This window comes from Lasioglossum baleicum, chromosome 9 (assembly GCF_051020765.1).
Source record: "Lasioglossum baleicum chromosome 9, iyLasBale1, whole genome shotgun sequence".
Classification (NCBI taxonomy): domain Eukaryota; kingdom Metazoa; phylum Arthropoda; class Insecta; order Hymenoptera; family Halictidae; genus Lasioglossum; species Lasioglossum baleicum.
This window is the reverse complement of record NC_134937.1, coordinates 7,520,071-7,537,023: the sequence shown is the minus strand read 5'-3', so window position 1 is coordinate 7,537,023 and position 16,953 is coordinate 7,520,071. Positions and strand designations below refer to the sequence as shown.

Genomic DNA, 16,953 nt, shown 5'->3' with positions numbered 1-16,953 from the left:
TTTCTTCTTGTCAAATTGTCAATTATATACATCGTAACAGTATTTTATATCGAATAAAATTAATGAAATGTATCTTTTCTTTTTATTTTCCAGTCTCTCTTGTAGTAAATATATGGACTATTTTACGCATTTTTACAATTTTCTAGCAATTTTGTAATACGACGCACATATATCCTTCTACCAAGAAAACAAATAACAACAAATCTATTAAAAACAGCTATTTAATATAATAGTTGTATATTATTAGATAATAATGTAATATAAATGACCAATAATTATTAACACATTCTTATCAATAGATTCATCGTTCGTACTTATAAAAATTTTAATCCTACCAGATTTTTATTTTACATAATGATCCGCAGTGCAGCAATAATTATACAGTAAACTCCCCCTTATCTAGTTTCTCTGTTTCGCCCCGCATACTTTTAGTGATTTTGATCTGCAGATGGATTTCCAGCATCTGCGCGCGTTACAGTGGTTTCATAAAGATTTTGGCGTTATTCTTTTCAGGTGAACCATCGATAAACATTTATTTACATCACATACATCTGGTAATCTAATTTGCAACCTATAAATTTAGCTGTGTATTCAAGCTGTCTGATCGTTTGTTTATCCAGTTTCAAGTTCATACCTGTAGAAACTGGTTGATCAAGAGTCTACTGTAGTTTGAAAATAAGTATATCAAAACGAATCGGATGTTCTTTGTACACGTTCCATGTATAAGGTAAATAACAACTTATTACTTTCATAATAAAAAGGATTTTCAAAAACATCAAGATCCGGTTTATATTCAGCCGTATAGCTACTTTGGCTGGAACTGCATCCGTCGTACAGCGGTGATCCTTGGGAGAGCTCCGAATAATTTGGCGAAGGTAAAAAGCTCTTCTTGCTCCAGTCTGCATCCATATTTTCTATCATACTCTCTTGCATACCTGATAAGTTATTAATATGAAGATTATTGATTCTTTTGCTTAAAGGAGTAAATTCGCTAGACTCTTCTTCCGCATTACGTCCTCGTTTCCTGAATTTTATAAAATTACAAATCAATCTCGAACAGTTTAGTTTCCAACGTGGTCATTTATATACTAAACGAAGACAGTTATGTCACTTTACAAACACGTAAACAAAACTAACCTGTTATCTCTCGTCATTCTTGAATGAATCTTATCTTTTAACAATAAGCCTTACTGCGAATTCATTTTTAAACAGTACATGTTATCACGTCCGTAATCATTTCCGAAGACTCGATGTTGTGTATCATGAAAACTACGATATATTTGTCCTGTCAAGAAAACAAAGCTCGATTAGGCGAATTGGCAATATACACTCTAATATTTTCACACAACAATAGTTCTCTCTTTCACTGGTAGAGTGCGTCAGTGACATGTTTCAAAGCCAACGTTTCTGGGTAACACAAATCTTGCAACGTTGTGCAATTTTTACAGAGGTGAGCATTCGTTATTACAAATTTTCAATTTCATTACGATTACAAAAGCTACAATCATTGGAAATTCCAATTGATGAAATTAAATGTCAACCAACTCTTGATTCTAATTAATAATAACAAGGTATAAGAATAAAGATCGAAACACCACTGTAAAAAAGTAATTTCAATAAGTTATGATAAATGATTTTCAGTGATATGCATATAATGTACATGTTTGTTTGTCAAAAATGTCATGTTGATTGGAGATATATTACTTATTCCTGGGGAGAAAGTACAATCTGTATTTTTATCATTATATGTGCTTATGTTATTGCAATAAATGATGCCAATTAAAATATACGAAATGAGATAGTAAAAGTCGTCAAAACATAGCATAAAACACCGGAACAATTTGTTTTACGTGCGATCAATTTTGAATTAGAGTAGAATTTCGCTTTTCGGTTATGCTTTCAGTATGATTCATTGTCAGTATTATGAACTAATGGACGAGCGATTCACGGTTTCCTAGAATGTTACATGCTTTGCTTAGAATTGGAATGTCTGATTTTCATTGTTAGTATTTCGTGAGTAATCGCATATCAACATTTTCCATGCATTCATTCACAGACCGGAAGTATATGGCGTATGAATAAATTTAGTACACGTGAGTAGGGGTTATAATACACGTTTGGCAAAGACAATTTTTATTTCTGTTATATTCAGACTGGTTCTGTATCCATATTCCTATGGAACTATATATTTCTATTATTGTCGAAACAATTCATTTTAGAATTTAACTTTTTTTATCGTGGTTTAATTAATTCGAAATATACATATAGATATTGTATATGTATACAGGGTGTCCCAGCTAACTTGACCACCTTGAATATCTTTGTTGTTTTTAAAGATACGTCAAATGTCTGAAGGACAAAGTTGAATGGTAAAATGGGGCTCATAAGATACCAACAAAATTTTTTTTTCATGTAATTTTTTTATGAGATTTCAAGGTCACCTTCATTTTTTTAAATGGAATGAGGTATTTTTTAATACATCAATCGATGCAGCTGGACATTCGTTATAAAAAAGTACTAACCTATGCATGTATGTTGAAAAGTTAGCAGTTCAGGAGATATTTCAATTTAAATAGCTCTAAAATACCATTACTGTCGTACTAAGACGTTAGTGTTTACTTACTTATGTCACGTCTTACATTAGTACAACAGTAATGATATTTTAGAGTTTTTTAAATTGATTGATTGATGTATTAAAAAAATACCTCATTCCATTAAAAAAAATGAAGGTGACCTTGAAATCTCATAAAAAAATTACATGAAAAAAAATTTTGTTGGAATCTTATGAGCCCCATTTTACCATTCAACTTTGTCCTTCAGACATTTGACGTATCTTTAAAAACAACAAAGATATTCAAGGTGGTCAAGTTAGCTGGGACACCCTGTATATGTATAGGTAGGTAATACTTATCTGAAGATTGTTGAAACCATATATTCATTGTGTCAAATATGATAAAGTAATTATATAGTAAATTCAATATTTGAATCTACCCGCGTAAATTTGTCCATTATTTTTGATAAACATAAAGGATGTATTCCCGTGGATGTATTTACATGCGCATATGAAAAATATGTGGATTACGTTTTATACAAACGAGTAACGAATCACGTCGTCAAGTATTATTAGGGTATAAATGAAGTACATAGTAATGATGTAAATAATAAGGTGAATAAGTATAATTATTTACAAATAGGCACTCTTCTCTGATTTTCATGAAATTTAAATATGTTATGCAGTTACACATGTTGAATAACTTTTAGTTGTCGAGATATTCGCAAAAAAACTATTGTTACAACTTAATTGTATTTTCCGTATTCGTGCATGTTCCGCGCCAACGTTTGCGTAAGTCTGGTCTGGCTGTTTGTTTACTGTTTTTGTAAACACGTTGCGGGGATCTGGAGAAAAAACTATAATGTATAACGGGCGGATCTTTTAGAACCAATAATGTGGAATAGAGGCTTTCAAACTGCACCCACTCATTGTCGTTAATTCGCGTTCGCTTAAAAGATTCACCACAACTTAATCGAGATCTAACCCAAACCCAGCCAGACCTAGATTCACATAAAGTGTAACCTAAATCTAACCCGCATTCATTCGAATTATTGCAAATGTATATGTAGATTTTTGAAAGTGGGGTTTGAAAATATATACTACCATCGTTAATAAATATTGATTAATTCCAGATCAAGTCTGGGTTAGATTTGAGTTAGATCTGGGCTACCTATATTTTACACCTTGCTACATATATTGTACGTCATTTACGTTTTAGTAAATGAAGTGATTTGTGATTAGGTTGTGGGGGGAGGGGAGGGCCGGCCCAAACACGCATACGAAAATCCAGCAGTAGCATGTCGAAATTGAAAGCTCATCTTATAATATGACTAACGTCAGACCCTGTTTTGTCTCCACCTCTCGCAATGTGTTTACAAAAACAATAAATAGATAGCGGCGAACCAGCTGACGCAACATTGCAATGGAGCGTGCACGCATACGGAAAATGCAATGTAGTGGTAGCAACAGTTTTTTTGTGAATATGTGAAAAACAGAAGGAGAGCCACTACTGTATGAAGAGGAAAAAGTTGTACAAAATCTCGAAATCTATGACATATTTAAATGTCATCAAAATTACCGAAACTTTCGTTCTAACAATAAAGCTTGCACATATGGACCATGGACCATTTGCAAAACACAAAATCGTTCCTATACATCTTCAGAACCGTATTTTATACGTGGATAAATCATTATTAGACTGCGGATGTTTTTGCAATTTTCAATTTTTCTAGACGAATGTTAAGAATGTGAAATAACATAGAATCTTACATAATCTTAAATAATAAAAAATTCGAAAGTTGAAAAATAAGGACCACCCTAGTATGTATGTATGTGTATCCAGGAATAGAATGAGTTTTAGCGGGTGCGGAACGACCACGTTGAACATCAAAGAGAAATTAGACGCGTGTAGTGTATCGTTAAGAGATCAAGGCCATTTATAGTAAAAGATTTCAGGCGATGTGCAAACCGTCCATATTTGGCTCTTTTATACATGCTCCGCTTGGTACGTGGGTGTGAACGCACCCTCGTTGTTGCTCTGACCGAGTCGCTCCAATTACAACGTGATATGCGCGTTGACGAACTTAATTAATTTGTAGAAGATCTCCCGGTATGCCAAGTGAAAGAGCGGTGAAAGAGCTAAGCGATATTAGGAAGCCAGAAACGTTTGTCGTCTGGGAAACGTTTATCTCAGAGGATGCTGACATCCGTTGGATAACATACATGCATACATGTATATATATATATCTATTTGTACATGTACTTATGTGTGCCTTACCGCAGGAAAGGAAAACTACTCTTGTCGACAACCCACTGATTTTCCGAAAATTTCAAAGTGCTCTTCACTAGAAATTTTCAGTCGATTCGCAAATAACTTCTGCTGTAGATATCGAGAAATAATTGGTCTCGAGTATGAAGATACATAAGTACCTACTCATGATAATAATAATTATGCGCGAATGGTTAAATAGAATAATTATTCAGTTTAATTTTAATTGAGAACACGAACTCGACGAGTATTTATTGTGAAACACATATTACTTATGCATCGACATAAATTCGTAAAATGAGAACAGAAATTATATCTTTGGATTGGACAATAATTTTCCCAGGCGCAATTTAATCATACTTTCTTGTGACATTTTTTTTATGTTATCACCAGACTGCGGATTTTCATGCAAAAAAAATTGTCTGCGTCGATTGCAAGAAATAGAAACTAAATTGAATGTTATTTCTTTCCTTAATGATTTTAATAGAGGAGAAATTATATGTATATTGTGATTTTCAATTTTAAACATTTTCCAACAATTTTGAAGATCCGCAGTCTAATTATTACTAATAAGTGAGATATTTAAGGTGCTCAAGTTAGATGAGGCATTTTGTCTACAAGGTGTTCAGCGATACAGCTCGTGCGGATTCTCTAGTACCTTCGATAGCAGTCTAACAAAAAATATTTTCAACAAAAGATCATTTTACACTGCCAAGAATTGCTTCTTTTGATAAATAGTCAAACTCTCCCTGTCCTTTTTCTACATAGATGACACAATATCAGGGTGTCCCAAAAATGTTATATTTCCTCGAAAACCCAATAGTATTCGAATTAGTCTTTCGCACTGCTTTAGACAGGAGCTCTATTTACCAATTTCAAAAAGTCGGAGATTACGAAGTGGTAATGTTGACATAGTTCACGAAACTGTAGCGCGCTATGGCTTGTATTGTAGCACTCACTGACGACTGGAAACCACGACAGAAGCAAAACTTCGATCAACTGATATTTCCGGTGAACTCAGCTAAGCAACAGCCAACTGTTGTCAATGAACCTAGAACATTTATGAAAAAAGTCAATTAAACCATTTGTTTTTCTCGTGTATTATTATGGGACAAATTAAATTCATCAACTGCTACTATTATTATGGGACAGGGGGAGTACTTATTTTCGAAGCACGGAACGTAAATCATGTTAATAGTTTCAAGAGAAACGGCTTCATAGTTTCTCGAGGAACAGTAAATCACAAAAGTATTACCTTACTAGCATAATTCCCGTTGAAAAATCAACGGCTGGCTTATTTCTGGAGGTATGTCACTAATTTATATTTTTAGCAATTAATCCTGTAGGAGATTTCCGAGATAAAACATATTCGTGCACCCTTTTGGGTGAATGGGTACCTGTGTATAAAATTTTAAGCTTTTATGTCTTCTGTGTTTCGAGATTTGTTTACCGTTACAGAGGACAGAGGAACTGACAATTATATGTATGTATATTTATATGTATATGTAGATTTTTCGCGTTCTAAATCGGGCTTCCTCTCAATCAGGCCGTCGAGTCATTCCATAATTCCATGTACGATTTTCTAGTTGATCGGTTACATCTGCGGAAAGGCGTTTAGTGCGTGCGGATGTGTGTAGCCGTGCGCGACGCGTCGCGACGTGCACACACACCGGCACAGCGGTGGCCTTGATTCCTAAAGCCGTAAAAAGATCCCGTCGTTGGGTCAATTAAACCAAGCCACGAAGTCATTGACTTCAAGTGCACGGCCAATTTCTCTTCGACAGGTTGTTACGTAGACTGTCCTAAAAACCTTCACATCAAAAATAATCGGAACGCTGACCTTTCTTTTCAGCACATTCGAAAGATAGAAATAGAGCCATCAGCCAGAGTGATTGTACTTTATTTTACCATGCAAATGATAAAAACGATGCTATCTAGATTTCAGTTGACTTTATATTAAATCTTGATTATTGGGTGGCTCATACGTATTATACATATATGTATGTACTTAAATTTGAGATACGATTTTTTGTCTGCAGTTAAATGGACCGTTTATTTTGAAAGTGGTGCCAGTCCATTTTTTGTTGTTTCAAGAAAATTAAAGGTTAGCATATTAGTCAATTCAAAAATATAAATTAATTATGTCAAGTCTGGCAATGTTTCTACCAATTGATTAATATGTAATATTCTCTTAGGCGAATTTAACTAAGATAATATATATTTACGGGCTGTGTAAATGGACTTGCATCATTTTCATAATTAGTTAATTGTAAAAATCATTTAATTTCAATTATGAAAAGTTAAATATGCCACTGCTTATATGTACAGGGAAAAATTGTTCAAAATGTTGAGTTTTACATGTTACATATATATCCAAAAATCATCGAAATTGGAGAGGAAGCAGCTGTTCTACAGTTTGACCAATTTTCCAGTGTCCTGTTTCTTTTTTCTTGGGGGGGAGGGGGGGGGAACTTGGCCCCCTGGGTGCGCCACTGATATGAGTGAAGATTGAAATGAATTCGAAAATATACATATGTATCTGTACATACAGTACAGTCGGTGTAATAAGTATTCATACATCCTTTAAGGTGTAAGTATAAATGTGTATAATGATACACAAATGCCGTTATGTTTGGATAAGTCTAAAGAATCGTTCTATACAATATACAAAATTCATCGTAGTTCTGAAGGTGACGAAGTAAAAAATGACTTTGATTTTTATCGAGCGCATTAAGATGTCTGACAATAAGAGCTGCCTAGTAATTATCGAAACGCAAAAGAAGTAAAGATTTGTTGAATAACGTCATTAACTGTCTAAACACTTTAGCAACGTGCGCGATTTATTTCCAATAAATATTTTAGAACTCTGATTTGTTTTTTTTAATTTTATTCTAAATTTTATTTCTAATCAGATTAATAATATCAGGTGGGCCGTCCTCAAGGTCATTTGAAGGTCATATAGTGTACCATATCATTGAACTCGTCTCGACATCAAAAGACCTTGAGAACGACAACAATCAGAACATTTTTTTCTATCACTTGCCTCCTTTTGCTTTACAACTTTTTCTCTCTAACATTTTCTTCTATCTTCCAGCCTAGCGGAGCTATTTAGGTGTTCTGTTTCTCGCGAATCACCCGGTATACATGTAATATAATTATAATGAATGCGCTGCTCCCTATCGTGCACGCTATCAAATTAATTTCGTTTAACGTTTACTTAGAAAGAGAAAAAAAGAGTCAATTAAGGATAACAACTCTTTTATGTACTATATCATTTTGCGTAGCTTCAGAACTTAATATTTCTGTGCTTTAAAAACAATACATGTGTTGTTTTGCATTATACTTTATATCTGGAATAGACTGCGGATGTTTATGCAATTTTCAATATTCATAGACAAAATTGGAGAAACTATGTATAGTACTAGATAAAATCCTATTTTCATTGGTAATAATTAGACTTTATTGACTACGAATGTTTATGCAATTTTCAATTTTTGTAGATGAATTTTACGAAAGTGGAATAAAATAGAATCGTATTTTCTGTGGTAGTAGCCTTTTTGGATCTGAAATAAATTAAAATCGTACTAAACTCTGTTGAATTTGATACTCCAGTATTTTTTGAAAATTTCTATAAACCATAAATGCATAAAGATCCGCAGTCTAATCTGGGACTTTTTATTTCGACGAAATAAAAGGAAGATGTCCTTAACTTAAATTATCTGTTTGGACAACCCCTTTGTATACGTAGATTTCTGTATATGTATGTATCTCTCTGTCTCTATCTGCAACACGAGACAGCTTACGTTGCAACGCAACGCAACGGTTTGATAAAGTTAACAACCGAACGTGTCCATATATGGGCATATACGAAGGAACGAAAACGATTGCTCAGCGCGTGAGTAACATTTCAGATTATTTGGCGTGTTTATATTTACGTCAAAAATTCCCGGCTCTCTCTCTCCGCGTTGCTCGTCAATCGGACGCTACAGGAAATTGAGCCACTCCCTAAACGAGGAAAATCGTATCGCTTGCAATTCTCGGCTTATTCAAACGAAACTTTCGTTGGCCTTCTGCTTTATAAATATTCAGATTTTCTTTAAATCAGTTTTCAGATTCGAATATACTCTTTTAAACCGACTTAAAAAGGAGGAGGCTACTCAATTCGATCTGTATGTGCCTTTTTTTCCGCTTTTTTTCTATGTATGTTCACCGATTACGCCAAGATGGATGAACCAATCGGAACGAAACCTTTTGCATCTTGTAGAGTATGTCCCCGGGGTGGTCCCATGAAAACAAATTTTGCATTTTTCCATTCTTTGCGGTTTTTTCTGCAAATGACCAGTAAGACCGAAAAACCATCCTACGGTGTTCTACAAATTCTGCTCGTTCCATTGAAAAGTGTGAAATAAAAAAATTTTATTAGAAAGAATTAAACCATCTTCGAAAAAACGCACTAAAAAATGCACTAAAAAGTATGAAATAATTTCCATTTAATTTATGTGAATACACGCGAACTTAAATACAATACAATCTTTTCGGAGGCGGCGCAAAATTGAAAATTTTCGACACTAGAAATTACGGAAATCCTTCAATTCTTCTACATGCTTTCACATATTAATGTATCTTCTCTTTTCACCTACTGATTTCCAAGTTCACCAAATTCCAATGAAATCATAATCAGCAACATCTGCTATTCGGAAAATTTTCAATCTTGCGCCGAAAAGATTGTATTGTATTTAAGTTCGTGTGTATTCACATAAATTAAATGTAAATTATTTCATACTTTTTACGCCAAAATCATTCAGTAAACACGAATGTCCTGATATGAAGAATTTATGGTCCATCAAAGAACTGAGAAATGGACTTGGGCCACTTTCAAAATAAAAATTTGTATCATTCTGTTAACCAGCTAATTTCCTTTTTACAAAATCTTTGTGATTTTAAATATATTAGTTACAATTTGCTTCAACATTAAAATTGCTAGCTTGATTTTTCTCGAAAATGGACTTGGGCCACTTTCAAAATAAAATCACTTCTCGCGTAAAATCGTCGTTATTGCGTGTGACGTGGTTATGTGGATAGCGTTTACCGATCACTGAACGATTCTGATTTCACTGGGAAGATACAGTGCCGGCAACGTGGTCTGGCCGATGAGTAATCGGAAGAGCCTATCCCCTTTTTCCCGCAACGGATGAAAATCAAGGCTGCCCGTGGGCCTAAATTGGACTATGCACGCTGTTGGATTAGGTCGAGGCACGTGATACCCGGCGTGGTCTGATGCACGTCCCTAAGCTAAAGCCCACGTGACACGTTTGTCGACTACGACAAGAAGCGAGGGTGAATTTGCACGGTGGCTCGTCACTTTCAATGCCACGTAGCAGCGCCACGGGGGTGTCCCCACCCGTTCATGGTTCTCTCGTTCTCTGTATGGGGTGAGTCATGGCACTCCCTCCCGGTTTGGGCGTGGTGGCCACTGCAGACGTTCCTCATCGATCTAGCCGGGGCCATGAAACACCATAGAGCCAAAACGACACGACTCGCTCCGAGGTGGTCCCTTTAATATCTGCTAGGCCTGTTACTCTCCTTCGAAGGTCGAACATTTTCAAGCTCCGAAGCTTCGAATTTCCGAGCTTCGATTTCAGAAACCTCAAAGGTGATGAGTAGACTGCAGATCTTTATGCGTTTATGAGGAAATTAACTGGGTGAAATATAAACCAGTGAAAGATATAAAACATCTAAGCATATTGCTATATTATTTCCAACGTAAAAAGACTATTAAGGGGTGAAATTAATTTTTATTTAACTACTGCTTCCCACAATCACAATCACAATAAAGATCTGCTGTCTAGCGATGAGAATCGAAGTTTCGAAGCTACGATTTCTGAAACTTCGACGGTGATGAGTAGACTGCGGATCTTTATGCAAAATACAAATTTCTTACCTGAATTGCAACAATTTAGAGAGAATTAGAAATTTATTTTCTTCCTATATTTATAATTTTTCTAATATTTTTGCTATTTTAAAAAATTTTAAATTACACCTGCTCATTCTTGCCATAAATGCATAAAATCCACAATCTAGTGATTAGTAGACTCGGATGTTTATGCAAATGCATACGTTTATGGAAGACAAATAGAGCAATAGGAACTGGGCAGAAACATGTTCTTTGATTAGTGAATTCTGAAAATATATTTTTTATTTTGCACTTTTTCCATGATGCATATGTTTTTATGTTTTATATTTAAAAACATATGCAACCACTTATTGCATGACGAGATGAGCTTGCATAAAATTTAATATCTATTAAAGTTCATTTGAGATCTTTGCCTGCCACAATAGAAAAACTGGAAACAGTGGAAACAAACTCTAAAGCGCCAGTAAAAATTGCCATACCAGTATTCAAAACTGTTTGAATATTATTCAATTCGTCTGTATATTCTAGAAATTGGAAAACGCTCAACTATTGTATGAGAAAACAGGCTCAATTCGATGTGCACAATGTAAAACAGATTACATAGAATAAAAATGAGTCCAAAGGGTTAAAAGGATGTGCCATTCTTTTGGTATTATTGTATTACAACGTAGCAATACGATGCAGTTTAATGATGTCGCATCAAGTAGACGATAATGGTTCACTATCGAACTAATTGTTCACAACGGAGATAAGATTAACGTTAGCCCTGGTACGCGTTGATACTATGACGTAGGTACTTGTTAATAGTACAGAAACCACAAGTTTCCTACGACTGTAACTTTGCAACTATCCAGATAGCACACGACGTCTTAAAGACGTCCATTTCAGGTCTGAAAGTCTTACGTCCTAAAAACACGTCTTTGAGACCATGAACAGTGTGGTTTTTATATAAAGCCATAATCTAGCATTAAGTATTATTTGCATTAAGCATTGGTATTATTTGTTCAAGTTAGTGATTTTGCTTCAATTCCAATTTCAACTTCAATTACCATTTCAATTTCAACCTTCAACTCTTCAATTTGAATTTCAACTTCAATTTCAACTTCAACTTGAATTTCAATTACAACTGCAATTTCAACTTTAACTTCAATTTCAACAACAATTTCAATTTCAACATCACCTTTTCAATTTCAACTTTAACTTCAACTCTTCAATTTCAATTTCAACTCAATCATCGTCAACATCGTCATAATTTACGAAACAGCTTTGTAGCTCCTTTAATATCAATGGAATGCTCTATAACTTCGAGTAAAATTGATAGCTTACGTCACGGAAAAGAAATATTTTTCCATTCAAAAATTCACGATTCTATACGTATAATTATGTAAGTAACGTAACGTTCCTTTTATTGTGCTCGAATAAATATGTATTTTAGAATTTGTCAATGCTTTTTACTGGAAATGTCAGAAGAATTATTATCATTAAACTTCGGATTTTTATAATGTTTACAAAAATATATAGAAATGTATATATTCACGAAAACTACTAGCATTTTTATTTGATTTTAACGTGAAGACATTTTCTACGAAAATATAGGAATTTGCCTAAAGATCCTCAACTCTTTTATTCGTAATAGACCTAACCTATAACTGTAACCGCAACTTAAGTTGCGGGTTACACAAATCTAAATTATACTATACATCTCCATTGAAACGTTTCCATCGGTGTCGGTGCAGAGTATTTTATAATTAACATTCATCGAATTTACGTTCACCATTAATCTTAATAATTACTACTTCTCTTAACATTGTATTTATACTTATTTGGATCTTTGTGATAAAAAGAAAATTTTCCACGAGTGACATCTAGTAGTTTTGTTAAATATTTTTCTACAAAAACACAAACAATTTCATGTGTATATCTTTCCAATGAACATATTATCAAATAAACACATACGTGTCTTCGAACTTGTTGTACTTCCCCTTTAACACACCCATAAGTAAATATGTGCAGTAGTCTGTTAATCAGAAATTGGAATAAGCCGAACTCAAAGTTGCGGATGAATCATAAAGCGATAAACGTGTGTGTACACAACCATTCATATTGATTTTTGTGCTTATTTATTTTAAATTGTAACTATGGTAAGTAAATATATTATATTACTGTCTAATTGTGACATTAAAATTATGTTACATGTCAAGTTTATAGGTTAGAATAAGCTCTATCAATTTCATTTGTCATATACTACATATACATATGTATTCTGGATGTATCAATGAATGGCCCTGTCATACATATGTATGTACAATGTCGTTTAATGTAAACACAATGTGATACTCACATGTCGATAATTGTTAGAGTGTAGTAGTAAAGGGTCCATTCCGTTGCACGCATAATGCGCATACACTGTATAGTGTAGTATAAGAGTCTCTATGCATACACTATACAGTGTATGCGCATTATGCGTGCAACGGAATGGACCCTAGATTTGATCCCACTGAAATTATCTTAGTAGACTGCGGATCTTTATGCAAAGTAAAAATTGTCTGCATCGATTGCAAGAAACAAAAACTACATTGAATTTTATTTCTTCCCTCAATGATTTTAATAGAGAATTTAATAATCAATTTCTTAAATTTTCCAACAATTTTGAATTTTATTATAAATGCATAAAGATCCACAGTCTATTACTTTCGTTTAAATTCAAACTTCAGCGTAGCCAACCGGGTACCCATTTACTGCATGTTTTTCAACAACTTTGTCCAATCCTTGTTCGATAATATATTAATTTATAATTTATAGTCGTAAAATGAGAATTTGTGCAAATATGTTAAATACAAAAGGTTTTAAATAATCTACAAACATTTTGGTTGGCAACATAAGGGTTAAGGATATATATTTCTATTTTCCAAGTTCGATGAAATTAATTTTTTTGCATTTCATAATAATTTGGAAGTCTTTATATGTCACCTAACGTTGCCATCTGAAATATCTTTGTTGTTTTTAAAGATACGTCAAATGTCTGAAGGACAAAGTTGAATGGTAAAATGGGGCTCATACGATACCAAAAAAATTTTTGTTTTTATATAATTTTTTTAGAGATATGAAGGTGACCTCCATTTTTTTCAATTGAGTGAGGCATTTTTTAATACATCAATCGATGCAGCAGCATATACATGTACGTATATGTGTGTATGTATACGTATACATATTTTCAATTTTGTTTTCAAAAAAAGGATTTATTTTAATTTAAATTTAAGTAGGTTTAGATTTTGTTTGTACTTTGTTAACAAATTTTGATTACTATGAAAGATGATTATCTGATTAAGTAAAATTTGTTTCTTTATTGAATATATATTTGCTAATCATTAGTAATGTTAAGTTAAGGTTACTATAATCCAGTGAAAGAGAACTTTCGCGCGGTGATACGGTACTGGGCACTGTCCCTCAAGACTCGAGACTCAAGACAAGACAGTCAAGTCAAGACCCGTTTCCGCGCTCCTTCGATTTGCCCGGAGCGATACACTGCGTCCCATTTCGCGCACAAGTGCAATGTACTCGGTAATTCAAGTACCGAAGGCACCCGTGTATCTCACTAGCGTTGAAAATTTAATCGGCAATACAAACACTATACATATATGTATATTGTATGTGTAAGGAGGCAAATATAGTGATCAAAAACTAAAATGTTTTGATTGTTGTCGTTTTCAAGGTCTTTTGAAGGTCATCGATGATTTTTAAATGGCACAGGGTGTCCCACGTAACACTTTTCACGATTTTTTAACTATCTGCGATAATCTGACAAAAAAATATTTTCAACAAAAGTTGATCAGTTTTCAATTGGCTATACATTGCAAGAAAAATAAGTTCTAAATTTTCTTTTTGATTATTGTTTTTTGACTTAACTTACAATTAGTATTGAAGACGGTATCAAGACGAATTCAACGACCTAGTATACCATGACCTTTGGAGAACCTTGAAGTGTCATTTGCAAAAATGAAGGTGGCCTCGACAATAATCAAAAAGAAAATTTTCGTACTTTTTTTTATTGCGATGGAAACTGATCAACTTTTGTTCAAAATGCTTTTTTGTCACATTATCGCCAGTACTTCAAAAATCGTGAAAAGTGTTACGTGGGACACCCTGTATATTTTGAACTTCACGGTGTTGAAGGTCATAGTGTACCACATCATTGAACTCGTCTCGATATCAGCTGCAACACTATGGTGCCACCGATGACCTTTGAAAGGCCTTGAAAACGACAACAATCAGAACATTCTTTTACGTCACCATATGTGGCTTCTTTAACAGTACAACAACTTTTTCGTTTGAATATTTCTTCAAGCCTAGCGGAGCTATGGTATAATAATTCATATAAAATTTAAAATTGAAGGGGATATAATATATAGGTGTTCCGTTTCTCGCGAATTACCCGGTATATTACTCTTGCACACTTTATACGAGGTGTTGTCATTCGCCGTGCCAAATATTCCCAAGAATTATAAGGAGATCAAAATACTTTGTTGCGCTTCTGTCTAATAGTAAAGTTAGGATGGGAGCCCTAGCAACAACAAATGTGCTATTACATAGATCGGAACTGATTAATTGCAGTGTGCGCATCCGTTCTTCCCATGGCATGAGTCCGGAGAGACAAAAGTGAATTCCCAGGCGATTTTCTCTGACGTCTTTATAGGGACCTCTCTGGCGTAACCTCCAATTGAACTTGAACTTGGAAAAATGGAGAGCGGTTGCATGGCGGTGCATACCCGACTACTTGCATTACGATTACGTGCAGCAGGCAAAATCCTGAGGTCGTAGATAAATTTTGAGACCAGATTTGAAATAAGCGTAAAAAAATCTACAGGAAATGATGTGTAGCATGTTAAAAAAAAAATTTTTCCGCGCGAGGTATTGAAAAAACCACAATTTTCTTGAAATTGTACAAGTTTAACGAATTTTCTCAAGGTTAAAAAACGTTTGTACCACAATCTCCATAATTATTTATATTCTGCAAAGTTTCAGCTTTCATTTTAAAAAAATTTCATCGCTCTATCTCATTTCTATCGGAAGTTCTTTGATTTTGTCTCCGATTTGGATGAAATGTCCGCACTATGGGCCAAACTGACGAAATCTGTGTCAAAATCAAAGAACTTTCGATAGAAATGAAGTAGAGCGATGACATTTTTTTTACATGAAAGCTAAAACTTTGCAGAATATGGGAAAAATAGGAGATTATGGTACGAATGTTTGTTAACGTTGAGAAAATTCGTTAAACATGTAGAATTCCAAGAAAATGTGGTTTCTCCAGTACCACACGCGGAAAAAATGTTTTTTAACATGCTATACATATATCATTTCCCGTAGATTTTTTCACGCTGATTTCAAATTTTGAGACCAGATTTGAACCATTGACAAACCATTGTTTAACGATAACGATACGGCAATTTTTCACGGAGTTATGATCACGTAAAGTGGGACCAATTTTTCGGGTTCGCACAAGTGATCCCTTAATTCTTTTGAGGAGTGTATTTTACTGTAGGAAGTCCGCTTTGTGTGATCGAACGAGAGATGTTTGCATGTGCGAGTTGTCGACCCACATATTATCCATGCTTGATCACACTGATAGGAAACTCCCACATGTATAGGGTGGGCTAATTGAAATCAACTACAGCCCATGTAAGCAACGTTGCGGAACGGTTAAGCGCCGCTCCGATTAATTTCAGCTTCCTCGGTGTGACACAGATATTAAGGATAACGATGATACCAGCGCAAGGTCGTCAAAGAAAATCTACTTAACTTCATCGCATTTCTTTACAATATTTCCTTGTCATACGAAATTCACAACGCGAGGATACCAACAAGAAAATTAAGCATAGGGTGGCTCTTATTTTCGACAAATGAATTTTTATTACAGCACCCCGCAGGATTGTTCCGATTTAATTGATAAAACATCTGTGTGGAAAGCTTGAGCTCGATCGGATAATGCGAAAACGAGCTCCGCGCCCTTAAACATATAGGTAATTAATTAAATGCTCTATAAAATTGCTTTTCTCGAATATCTTCTAAATTATTGATTGTATTGAAAAACATGTTAGACAAAACATGTAAATTTGGACGGGCTGCGTCTTTTACGCCCTATTACATTTTTTCGTAAAATAAACGGTTTCCGAAAAAATTGAGAAAAATATTTTATTTGAATATTAATTCAATTATAATTCA

General features: G+C 34.2%; 1 protein-coding gene across 2 annotated transcripts; it reads right to left on the bottom strand.

Moving 5' to 3' along the window:
- Nucleotides 1-56: 56 nt before the first annotated feature.
- On the bottom strand, nucleotides 57-13,154 carry LOC143212358 (uncharacterized). Of its 2 annotated transcripts, XM_076431079.1 has the most exons (4): nucleotides 13,076-13,154; nucleotides 5,691-5,871; nucleotides 1,138-1,285; nucleotides 57-1,024 (listed from the first exon to the last, which is right to left on the bottom strand). In XM_076431079.1, the coding sequence occupies exons 3-4, from the start codon at nucleotides 1,152-1,154 to the stop codon at nucleotides 685-687; spliced, it is 357 nt and encodes a 118-aa protein (XP_076287194.1). In that variant the 5' UTR covers nucleotides 1,155-1,285; nucleotides 5,691-5,871; nucleotides 13,076-13,154; the 3' UTR covers nucleotides 57-684. The 2 variants fall into 2 exon arrangements, with proteins under 2 accessions (XP_076287194.1, XP_076287193.1); XM_076431078.1 differs by lacking the exons at nucleotides 5,691-5,871; nucleotides 13,076-13,154 and having other exon boundaries at nucleotides 1,138-1,366.
- Nucleotides 13,155-16,953: the final 3,799 nt, after the last annotated feature.